Below are 12,974 nucleotides of genomic sequence, written 5' to 3'. Positions count from 1 at the left end.
GCACTTTGTTATCATTCGGTGTTTTGTTGCTTTAAGCTGATGAACTTAAACTGTTTGAATTAGTTAATATCTGTAAATTAAGTTTCATTACTTGCTTTGGGCAAGTTAGATGACTAAATTGCTCTAAGTTTGAGAACTCCATTATATTACCAACTAAAAAACTGGCCATTTACAGAAATGAGCTTAAACAAAGAAAGAAGTGAGAGAAGAATATACGCAACCATTATTAAAAAAAAAAAAAAAAAAAGGACAGGGGAGGTGGTGCACGCCTGTAATCCCAGCACCTCAGGAGGCTGAGACAGAAGGGTTACAAATTCAAGGCCAGCATAGGCAATTTAGTGAAACCTTGTCTCAAAAATAAAAGGGACTGTACATGTACTTCAGTAGTAGAGTGACCCTGGGTCAATCCTCAGTACCTGCCCCTCCAAACTAATACTACTACTACTAATAATAATAAAAAAAGAAACAAATAACAACAACAACAACAACAACAACAAAACCAAAAAACTTTCCTCACAGTTTTGTAATCCCTTTGTGAGTGGAGTTCAGTATTCATATTTTATATCATAAATTGGTGTTATATTTTACTGTCCAGTAAATAGAATTGTAATTTGTAGTTTTGGTTAAGGTTAACATAACTTGATGCTAATCAAGATATTCTGAGAATTACAAGTGAAGAATTTCAGTGTTGAGACTTTAAGGATGTAAAGCTCTTAATCTCCCTTATTTACTATTTGAATATATTATCATTCTTCCATTGTTTTTTCAAACTAGAGCTTAAAAGTTAGTTTATCTGTGTCTGTCTGTTTGTCCATCCCTGTGTGTGTGTGTGTGTGTGTGTGTGTGTCGTCTGTCTGTCTGCCTGTCTCTGTGTCTGTGTGTTGTCTCCCCGCCCCCCCGCCCCCACACACCTTGGTAGTGGGGATTGAACCCAGGGATACTCTAAATTGAACTCACCAAGTTGCGCAAAGCCTCCCAAGTCACTGGGCTTTAGGCATGCACCACCATGCTTGGCTAGGCTAGAAGTCAGTATTTTAAGTCATACTGTTTCATACATATTCCTCATATATAATAAAAATTCATCCAGTCATTTTTCTAATTTAGTGATTTTCATAATTGTCATTTTTATAATATATCAATTCATTTTAAAGTAAAAATCAAGAGATATACTTTCAAATAAAATAGACATTAAAAACTAGACATCAAAGCCAGATAGATTAAATAAATAGAAAAAAATATCTACATAAAGCAACTCTTTTAAAGAATCTTAGCTAGGATCAGTTTGTCTTTGTTTATGGTGATTGTTAGTTGTTCATGTGCTGTGTCATCATTGCATATCAGTTTAAGATTGTAGGTTTATTAATGGCTTTATGTTATTTACTAATTTTATGTTGTAATTATTATTTGTAATGGTTTTTACCACATAGCCTTCAACATTGTGTTGAACCACTAATCTCTTTTAACTTTGGGAAAAATTTATACAATATATGCATGTATTTCTGAAGTGTATAAAATGTTAAACTTTGTAAAAGAAGATTGGCTACAGAATTGGTTCTCTAAAAATTTTCAAATTTATTTGGTTTTCAGTGAGAAAAAACAGTATCTGTGTACATGCTCATTATTATATTTAAAAACATGTAGGTTAGTGTTTGAGTTAAAGATATTATTTCAAAACTTTGAAAATCATGATATATGTTTGCATGATCTTAGAAAATTTTCAATGAAAGGATAAAACTTAAAGGGATAACAGAGTATACAACTCATGTAATTTTATACCTTTTCTTCCTTATGGTCTTTGTTTTTCTCTAGTCTGCATTGGATTGGTGGCCCAAAATTGATGCTGTGTATTGTCACTCAGTTGAACTTCGAAACATGTTTGGTGAAACACTTCATAAAGCAGTGCAGGGTTGTGGAGCACACCCAGCAATACGAATGGCACCGGTAAGAAGTCATGAGTTTTGAATTCCAACTCCTTTCTGTTTCAGTTTTAGTGTCTTTATTTCATTCCTTCTGTTTTGATTATTTTAGAGAATTGAATGGGTCCCTCCTTTTCTATAAGTGTTGTAGAATGTTTTCATTGCAGTATTATTGAATACTCGTTAATAAATGTTTATTTTTCACTGTTTCAGTTAGGTGAACCTTTTCTCCTTTGTGTTTAGTTTTGTTCCCTCTTAACTTTTTGTTTTTTGTCATTTCTTTTCCTTTAAGTCTTATGAACCAAAGAATTTTGATTAGCTTCTTACTTTATGAAAACAAGTAAGGGAAGCTGACTCGTGGGTTAGAATGAATGTTTGGCATTCATCCTGAATATTTTGCATAAGAAATTAGAAATAAAATTAAACTTTTTAATTTAAAATAAAAATATTTTATTTGTTAGCAAATATACTTTGAACATTTGTAAATGATAGGCACTTTGATACTGACGTTCCATTATGTTTAAACTTAATAAAAGCGGACATCTCAAATTAGTCTAAGAGATTATTATTCTTATGGAATTGTAAAACTCAGTGAATCAATAAAAACAGTTAATTATAGAATTGATAAGTCATTTCTTGGTATTTATGTAGAACACAAGGGCATTGTACATGGCAACTCTTGACATTGATTGGTGATGCTTTGTCTTCTGCTTATTTTCTATTCTTATTGGCTGCTGTTGATCACATGATCAGATGCCAACCAGTCACTGTTTTGCATGGCAGTGGGCTTCTGTGGCTTTAAGTATGACCCATTGTGTAACTACCTCAGAAAAGTCTTGGATTTTTTTTTTTTTTTTTACTTTTCTGTGTATAGTTACCTTTATAGTCATATCATGTCATTTTAAATGAAAATATAACATGTTTTCAACCTATTGATTTTACCTAGTAAATTAGCCATCTTCATTTAAAATTTAAACAGCTTCCTCCCTGGCATGCTTCTCTTTTTCCAAGTTCCCATACCAATAAAATATTTTTGTTTTATACAGTTGTGATTCGTTCTTACCCAGTTGTCAGGAATTGTTTCTGAGGATTGTTAGATTCAAATCGAGAAGTTTTCTGTATCATGATGTTTTAACATTATGTATCCTAGAAAATAATAGCCACAAGGGCATGATAATGATGTTTAATAAATAAACTTTAATATGCAAGGTTATTTTTAGTTGCTTTTTATATGTCAAGTACTTAATTTGTTTTAAAGTTGGAAAAGTATAGGTATGATTGGAGGTAAACAAACAACAGCTACTTAAGTATTATTTATCTAGATATCATTTTTTAAAAAGCTTTAGAAATTGCTTGAAATAAAGTCTTTTCCTTGGTGGTGCTAGGAATTGGACCCAGGGCCTTGTGTATGTTAAGCACATGCTCTACCACTGAGCTTTCCCAGCCTCAGATAAACTGTTTAAAAAACATTTATCAATCAGTTTATTTTTTCTAGATATCTTTTGGGAAGTTAGAACTTTATTTGACTTTTTGTTGTAAGTTTAGGACCCTTTCTAGTAGAAAATGAATCATCTTCAATAATAGAAATTGGTGGAAAATTAATAGTAACTTTCTGTTTAACTTTAATATTTAGTTTCCCCAACTGTGTATCATTTAATTTTCTTTGTATGAATCCTTATGTTAGCGTGTTAGTATGAAGAAAACATGAAGTTTGTCTGACTGATAGAATCCTGGGTCCCTAGTTCCTAGGGCACATTTAGCATATATTGAGCATGTAGTATCTATTTGGTGAAACCTCCATCTGGTCTGCTTCTCTTCTGTATTTTTATATATATATAAGAAATTTCAAATATATATACATAATGTGTAAAGGACAGCTTTCTGGCTGATATTTTCACTAGAGAAGATAGCAAATTTAATAAATAAATTAATTAATAGTTTTTAGAATAAGAAAATTTTATAATTTGGAGGATCCTTAAGATCTTTGTGAGTCAAACAACAAATATGGAAGTGTATTGATTTCTATTAGCTGTCAGGCTCAGTGTTAATGCCTGGGAACAATGATGAACTAAGCACAATGCTTTCTCTCAAAAGAGATTTCAAGCAAAAGTCCTATAACTTCTGCTTGAAAGCTTCTAATGAAGAACTCAGTATAGTAGGTGGCCATAAAATCTGGAAGCACAGGCAAATACATATAACAACTGGTTTAGAAATAATATATTATTGGGCTGTGGCTGTGGCTCATTGTCAGAGTGCTTGCCTAACAGAGTACTTGCCTAACACTGGGTTTGATCCTTAGCGCCACATAAAATAAACAAATAAAATAAAGACATTCTGTTAAAAAAATAAGAAAAGAAATAAGCAAAAAATAATTTAAAAAAGAAATAACACATTATTGATTATTGCATCAAGCGTTCTCAATCTTGGCTCTATTGACATTTTAGACTAGATAACTTTTTGTTGTAGGGGCCTATCCTATACGTTGTATGATATTTAGCAGCATCTTTAGTTTCTCCCTGGTACAAGGCAATAGCACCTATCCCTTGACCCTCTCCAGTCATGAAAACCAGAATGTTTTCAGATGTCCCCTAGGAGACAGAATCATTCTCATTTGGAAACCATTGTATTACATGGTATGTTCACTGGGTTGTCCCTCATTTGCATAGCTTCAAATGATTTGGGACCCTGATAAACCTGAACCTTTAACTTGGTGCAGAGTAGCAGTGAAAGAGTTCAGTCTGTTAAAAAAGTAAAATAATATCTGTATTTCAGAGCTTTACAACATCCTTATATTTTGAAGACAAATTACTTGGTAGATAGGCCTAATTTCTCTTCAACAAGATAGACTCATGTTCCTGTTGTTTCCAGTTCTGCAGTCTGCAGATGTTTAATCCTGTACTCCCAACGTTTCTTTTTATTTTTATATAGTAATAGCGTTGGAAATGATTTATTCTTTCAACTCTCTTTAATTTAAAAATTGTGTATGTATTTTTTGGATTTGTTTTTATAGTTAAGCAATCTAAGTCCCAAATATTGTTAAACGAATTAAAATAGTCACATGATTAGTGAATGGCCAATTAGAGTTAGTTCTAAGGTTTCTTGACATTTAGTCCAGTGTCTCTGTCAGGTTCTTCAGTCATCTTCCCTCACTAGCGTGTTAGTTTGATGAAAACAGGAGGTTTGTCTGATTGATTGAACCTTGGATCTCTAGTTCCTAGAGCACATTTATCATATATTGAGCATATAGTACTATTTGCTGAAGGAGTGAATGGATTTCTTATTTGACCTGGTTTTAAGAAGCCTCCATGTTGTCTGCTTCTCTTCTGAAAAGACCAACCTAACAAAGATTTTAAAATTAAGATGACATGTTAAGATCTGACTTTAGTGTTCTAAATGTGCTATGATAATTGATGAAAGCTTTAACATGCTGTGTCTGGATTTCATGTTTCTGTTAATACAGTCCAAGATAGTATTATGTCTTATTGCCCTGATAGTCATTTAAATTTTAACTTTTGTTTTACGAACCTTGAGCCATAGCTGCTTCCTTATGCTTTTGTAGTGTTTATTAAAATTGAAATATCTGCCTCAGTACTAATCATTTATATTTTCAAACCAAGACATTTTACTTTCATAAAATTCAAGCCTCCTGATAATAAATGTTTAATAATTTTCACAAGTATGTATAATTTCTAGAGATTATTATTCTTAAAAGGGTTTTTGGCTCAGCAAATGCTTCTTACATCCCTGTAGTTCATTCATATAGACTTAAATTAACAAATGGTTTGGCTCCTGAAATCTCTGGTTTATGAAATTCTTCCTAGGCATAACTGCCTCTCTTCTTTGATCAGAACACACGTACCAGCTTGGATTTCTACTAATATTATACAGTACAGAAGATAAATTAATAAATGAAATTTTTTTCCTTTACATTTCTTATTAAAGAAGCATATCTCTTCTTTATCAAGTTGTTTCTGACTAATGGTCATTAAATTAAAAAGTATTTGAATTGAATGTTTACATTTCAGATTAAGCAGCCATACTGGAACAAAATTTACATGCTAATACCTGATATTAAGAGATGATATAATTAAACTAATATCAACCTTATTTTGAAATGACCACGAAATAAGAAAAAAGTTTTGTATCTGCCAGTTGTTCTCTGCTTGTGTTCCTATTCAGTGGCTGCATCAGGCAAAAGCGGTTTGATAGTTATGCTTCGTTATATCTACTCATAGTAAATACATTTATTCAATGAAAGTTTCACCTTTGTCATAGAAAGACTATTACAGAACTGAAATATCAAAACTTACATATGCTTGGAGTGGAAGCTCCAAACCTTTATATATTTTTTATGTGGTGCTGAGGATCTAACCCAGGGCCTCACACATGCTAGGCGAGTGCTCTACCGCTGAGCCACAACCCCAGCCTTCACCTCTTTCGTGAGCTTTTGACCCTAGCTGGTCCTCTCCAGAAATGTCAAGGTGGCCATTCTCTTTAAGGAAGCTTCATGTACAAGTCTTATGTTACTGTGGTTACTGGGGTCAACGGCTGGTCAGAACTTACATTAGTGTGCCTGTGTTATCAAAGAAACCTCCTTTCTGAAATGTATGGAAATACTTATTGCCATAACTCCTAGCTTTACTTTGACCTCAGTGGACCCTGTGAAGACTTAGTCCCATTAATCCTTCTTTCTTGATGTATATCCCCATTTAGTTTTTTTGTTTTTATTTGCTTATTCATAAGTTCTGTGTATCTAATGTCTTTCTGTAGGTTATCTGCCTCAAGTTATTTGCCCATCTGTCTTGGAAGGAATTTAAAACAACTTTAAAAGTAACTTAAAGAACACTCATGGGGCTGGGGATGTGGCTCAAGCGGTAGCGCGCTCGCCTGGCATGCGTGCGGCCCGGGTTCGATCCTCAGCACCACATACAAACAAAGATGTTGTGTCCGCCGAAAAACCAAAAATAAATAAATAAATTCTCTCTCTCTCTCTCTCTCTCTCTCTCTCTCTCCTCTCTCAAAAATAAAATAAAATATCCAAACTTAGAATCTTTGTAAAAAAAAAAAAAAAAAAGAACACTCATAACCTGGCTATGCACTTGACTGCTTATGACTGTTACTTAACTCCTTGATCTCAGGTTAAATACTTTGACTTATAATGAAAATATATAAATAGTTCTGCAAGAGCTAACACAAACCAGAATTTATTAAATAGTTGGTAAACATTTGCCTTGGGGTTATAAATATAAAAGCAAATAGTATTTGTAAGTTTTGATATTTCAGTACTGTAATAGTCTTGAGCATAAATATGTTAAATAGCTATTCTCCCCTGATTACAGGACCAAAATCCTTCAGTGTTCTTGGGAACAATAATAAATGCATTTTTCACACTCTTTGAGAGCTGTTGCTGTGTTGTAGATATTCATTTCTATGTTTTAACTTTGAAAGAAGACAGCATGTTTACTTGGATATTTTTATTATGGTTGGATACATGCTGCTTAGTCTACTATCTGCTTATTTGCATATATGCTCACATTAAAGGCATACAAATATTTTTATATTCTTTTAAAGGAAAAAAGGAAATGTTTTATAAGAACAGAAAGGTGACATTGGATGTAGGATATAAATATTGGAGTTTTGGTTGAATAACTTCTGTATTTTATAATTTTAGTTTACCATGATATCTCTGAAATTGAAACACATTTTCCATGATTTGATTTTTTAAAAAATATTTATTTCTTAGTTGTACACAATACCTTTGTTTTGTTTATTTATTTTTATGTGGTGCTGAGGATCGAACACAGGGCCTAGCACGTGCTAGGCGAGCACTCTACTGCTGGGCCCCAGCCCCAGCCCCATGATTTTATCTTTTTCAGAGAGTTCTTTTTATAGATGTTCTTTAGGCAAAATACATGTATTCTGTAATTTGAAAGAGATGGAATGCTATTGAAGTAAAAGAAAAACTAGACAATTAAATCTTTAATTACAGATATAATCTATGTAACTTATTTCATCAATTCTGAACACTTATTTTACTTTTCTGGGAAATTTACCTAAAGTTGTAGGCGTGTTTTGCTTTGTATGGTGTCTTATAATTGACGGTGGCCTTTTGTTTCTTTTGGTACAGCAAATGATGACATACCTACAATTGTTAATGTTGAGTCTACAAAATATCTGTGTGTGTGTGTGTGTGTGTGTATTAAGTGTTTGCTGAACGAGTTGCCTAGTGTGTGTATTTGTGAAAGCCATAGACCAAAAATTTCTCCTAATGTTTTCATGTTTTGGAAAATTGTTTTTTATATAGGAGTTAACCTGATATTAAACCTTTAGCATTTTAATAGATTTTCATTAAATCTTACTAGATTAATGATATATGAATAATATAAATGGTATCAAGATAATTTCCAGAGTTAAAAACAATACTATTTTATGGTTTATATTTAGTGTTTCTAGGGCTGGGGTTGTAGCTCAGTGGTAGAGTGCTTGCCTCGCATGCGTGAGGCCCTGGGTGCGATCCTCAGTACCACATTAAAAAGAAAAATAAAGATATTGTGTCCCATCTACAACTAATATATATATATAAAATTTAGTGTTTCTAATAATAACACACATTTGGTGGTATAAAATATGTCTATAAGTCTGTTTTGCAAAGCTTTTTAGAATGAATGAATTTTTTCCCCTTGCCCCCTCCCTCCCTGCTCCCTCTGTGCTCTCTCCCTTCTTCTCCCCCTCCTTCTTCCTTTTTTCCCTCCCTCCCTTCCCAGGGGAACTTTACTACTAAGCTACATCTCCAGTCCTTTGTAGTTAGAGATAGGATCTCACTAAGTTGTTGAGGCTTGCCTCAAATTTGTAATGTTTCTGTCTCAGCTGCCACTACAGGATTGTGCTACTGTACTCAGCTATAATGAATTTCTTAAGTTTAAATAACTATTTTCCTGCATCTAATATCTGATTCTTACAAGGTGATACTATGTTTTTGTTTTATTTTCAGAGTCTTACCTTTAAAGAAAAAGTAACAAGCCTTAAATTTAAAGAAAAACCTACGGATATGGAGACAAGAAGTTATAAGTATCTTCTCTTGTCCATGGTGAAACTAATTCATGCAGATCCAAAGCTTTTACTTTGTGTAAGTACTTTCAAAGGAACCATAAATCAAGGTGCATTCCAATATCTATACTCTTTGTTCTTTTTAATTTTGCCTTGCTGTTGTCAAACAGTTTAGCTTTTTGTTCCCCTTTTTCTTTTCATCAACTTTCTGTTTTCATTGACTCTGCTTGCAGATACTGTAATGGAAGGAGAATGATGAAAATGATGTGGTTAGTACTTATTTATTGTTGTAACTCTGTTTTTATTGCCTCAGATGGTATTAGATTTCTGAGAACATCACACAATAATTAGGAACTGATGTAAATTTGGTAAATGAGTGATTAAAGTAATCACATGAAGTGATTAAAAGCATGAGCTCTGGAGACAGACTAATTTACTAGCTAGGTGATTTATTTAACCTCTTTGTGCCTTAGATTTTTCACCTGAAATATTGGAATAATACTAGTTTCTACCTCAGAGAGATCATTAAGAAAATTGAAATAGTATATAGAAAGTTTTTATGAACAGTTCCTGGCATATAATAAGCACTAAAAAATGTTAGCTTTTGTTAATACTGAAAAGAGAGTTAGCATTAATATTATTAATGTCCCTGCTATGACAGTTCTATATTATGAAGTTAATAGGAGAATATATTTAACCTTTGTCAAGGTTCTGCAGTTCTTAGAGTGTAGCAGCAAACAAAGTTTATTACTGCTTTATTCAGTAACACGCTTTTTAAGGGCTGTGGTACTTTCAGTTTTGATCGAGTTTTTTACATTACTGTAATGTAGGGGTTCCATGAAGCCCCTGAATTATGAAAAAAATGTATATTTTAAGGAATTTTTCTGGATATAGAGGAAATGAGAAAACAGTGAGAAAGAACTCCCGAAAGGATCAGTGACCCTGAAAGAAGGCCTGATATTCTGAACTTTCCGAAAGGCCCATCCAAATTCTAGAGTCTAATAGAATAAATAGTTAAATCTTTGGCTTGGAAAACTCTGTAAAATTTGTGAGAGAGCAAATTTCAAAGTGAGCCTTTGAAAGTAATGAAATGTCTTTTTTCCTTATTTCTTTGTTACATGACACAAGTTATAATGTTACCTCATCGTGTGTGTCTCACAGTATTAGTACCACTGTTTACGTGGCTTAACTCAGGTTCAACGAATACATCAAAGTCATCAATGTCTTTTATGCTAAATATATTACTCTTTGAAGACAAGAGTTTAAGCAAAATTTGCTATTTTCCAGGAGTTATAGAAACTATTTTCTTTACTGCCATCTAGTGGCTAAATAGCTATTCTCAAAGTAATGATAAGTAAAATTGTGAAAGATTTATTGTAAATATTTAATTATTCTGTAATTTATCAAAATTCTAAATCTTAGCTAATAGAAATATAGGAATAACTATTAAATGGTCTCAGTTGTGGTATTTTTAAACTAATATGATTTTATCTTCCATCTTTATCATCTTTGTCCTAATCATGTTACTCTCAATTTTTGAAGCCTCATGTTTAACCTCCAGTATTTCTTGCATCCCCTTAATCCTTTCTGTGCTCTGAAATTATAATGATCTCTTTAAAAAGCAGATCCTGTTATGCCCCCTGCCCAACTTAAAACCTTTTGGTTGAAATTGCTCTTGGGATAAAGACCAAACTTCAGACAGATGTACTAAGTCTTGCAAAACCTTTCTCTCATCTACCAGTTCTTCTACATCTAGCTTATGTTTTGTCTTCTTACTCAAGTCATAATATAATGGCTCTTCTTTCAATTCTTGTTACCATATTCCCTCATATCTGCCTTTGTTATTTGCTTTTCTCTCTGCCTAGAATCTGTTTCTCTCTTCTTTTTATAGAGTAATTCCTAATAATTCTAAACTATTATCCCCGCCCTAGGAAGCCTCTCTAACTAGGCTATATTTCCCTGGTATAGGCTCTCATTGCAGATATAACTTTATTGTACTTATCTCATTTGTAGTTTTATATTTGTCCTATACCATCCTAATTATTTTATTGATGTTTTTTTCCTCCTGAAACTACATGCTGCTGGAGGGTAGAAAATGCCTTTTTAAAATTTGTTTTTTCTTTGGTATTCAGTAAATACTATTGGGGAATGAATGAATGAATATAAGTGTTGGAAAATAGGTTAACAGTTTTGAATTACAAATATACTTTTGGGGAACGGCCTACCTCAGTCATTATAATAGGGAAGGATTTGTAGTTAGGATAAATATGGACACAAGGTAAGATGGCTTCACTTAAATGAAGCATTTTGTTTATTTGTTTGTGGTACTGGGGGTTGAACCCAAGGGCACCCTACTAGTGACCTACATCCCCAGCCCATTTTATATTGTATTTTGAGAAGGGGTCTTGCTGAGTTGCCTAGGCTGGCCCTAAACTTATGATCCTCAGACTCCTGAGTAGCTGGAATTGCAGGCATGTACCATCACACACCATGTATTTTTGAAGTGTAAATACATCTTCTAAGTTATGGGAAACATTTCACACCTTTCCAGCTTCTTTTTTTGAGTATGGGTGAAGTACTGGGGTTTGAACCCAGAGACGCTTAACCAATGAGCCACACCCCCAGCCCTTTTTATATCTTATTTAGTTTTTGAGCTAAGATCTTGCCAAGTTGCTTAGGGCCTTGTTATGTTGCTGAGGCTGGCTTTGAACTTGTGATCATCTTGCCTCAGCCTCCTGAGCTGCTGGGATTAAAGGCGTGTACCACTGTGCCAGGCACATTTTAATATCTTTAATTAGGTATTCACATTTATACAATCAATACTTTTCTTTGCTTGGTGCAATATATTTTTCCACAATGAAAAGGATTGAAATATGGCTCTCTGGAGGTGTGGATTCTAGTCCTCTTTGACATCAGCTCTGTGGATTTGAATAGGACGTTTCTACTATACAAAAGGGCTCTACAGGAAAATCATGCAGTCTTCTTCCAATATGTGTGTTTTTTGTTTTAAAATATGCAAGCATTTGTAAGCTCAGAACCAGTAAGTGGGCTGGGGTTGTGGCTGAGTGGTAGAGCACTTGCCTCCCATGTGTGAGACACTGGGTTAGATCCTCAGCACCGCATAAAAATAAATAAAAAGATATTATGTCCATCTATTTAGAAAAAAGAAAAAACCAGTAAGTTCCAAACCAGACTTACATTATTTAGGCAGTATACTGTTGAAAAAAAATTACTTACACTTCATTTATTTTTTATTTTATTTTTATTTTTTGCCATGCTGGAGATCAAACTCAGGGCCTTGCTCAGACTAGACAAGCACTCTGCCATTGATCTACATCCCAAGTTCTTAATACTTGTGGCTCAGCGGTAGAGCACTCACCTAGAACGTTCAAGGCACTGGGTTCAATCCTCAACACCACATAAAAATAAATAAAATAAAGGTATTGTGTCCAACCAACTACAACTAAAAAGTAAATATTAAAAAAAGAAAGAAAAGCTAATGTTTATTTTTATTTCTTTTAATTATAAATTTCCATGGGTATTATTTACATTAATGAATAAGTATAAATGCGGATTAAAAGAATCTATAACAAATGCTGTTTTGATTTAAAAAATTTTTTTATTGAGTTAAAATTCACATACCATGCAATTCACCATTTTAAAATGTGTAATTCAGTGGTTTTTAGAATATTTACAAGGTTCTGTAACTATTACCACTAACTCTAGAACATTTTTATCACCTCTAAAAGAAATTTAGTACCAATTATCAGTTGCTCTCTTCTCCTCTTCATGATCCCTATCAGTTTTGTTTTGTTTTAATTGACGTTTGCTCTTTCCTTTGCAGAATCCAAGAAAACAGGGGCCCGAAACCCAAGGCAGTACAGCTGAATTAATTACAGGGCTCGTCCAACTGGTCCCTCAGTCACACATGCCAGAGATTGCTCAGGAAGCAATGGAGGTAAGGGGTAAATGAATTCTAGACTCTTGAAGGAAAGGCTATGAATGTGTACA

At 33.3% G+C, this 12,974-nt stretch overlaps 1 protein-coding gene across 6 annotated transcripts in view; it reads left to right on the top strand.

Moving 5' to 3' along the window:
- Nucleotides 1-12,974, top strand: part of Nf1 (neurofibromin 1) — a 252,882-nt gene that overhangs the window by 86,459 nt on the left and 153,449 nt on the right. For all 6 annotated transcript variants that reach the window (XM_058572512.1, XM_046423998.2, XM_046423996.2 and 3 more), the window contains 3 exons: nucleotides 1,810-1,941; nucleotides 8,908-9,042; nucleotides 12,808-12,921. In XM_058572512.1, coding sequence (XP_058428495.1) covers nucleotides 1,810-1,941; nucleotides 8,908-9,042; nucleotides 12,808-12,921 — 381 coding nt within the window. The remainder of the gene's footprint in view (nucleotides 1-1,809; nucleotides 1,942-8,907; nucleotides 9,043-12,807; nucleotides 12,922-12,974) is intronic.

This window comes from Marmota monax, unplaced genomic scaffold, assembly GCF_021218885.2.
Source record: "Marmota monax isolate L192 unplaced genomic scaffold, Marmota_monax_Labrador192_F-V1.1 WCK01_AAM20220418_F8-fsc00296, whole genome shotgun sequence".
NCBI lineage: Eukaryota > Metazoa > Chordata > Mammalia > Rodentia > Sciuridae > Marmota > Marmota monax.
The sequence above is the reverse complement of the archived record's forward strand: the minus strand, read 5'-3'. Positions and strand labels throughout refer to the sequence as shown.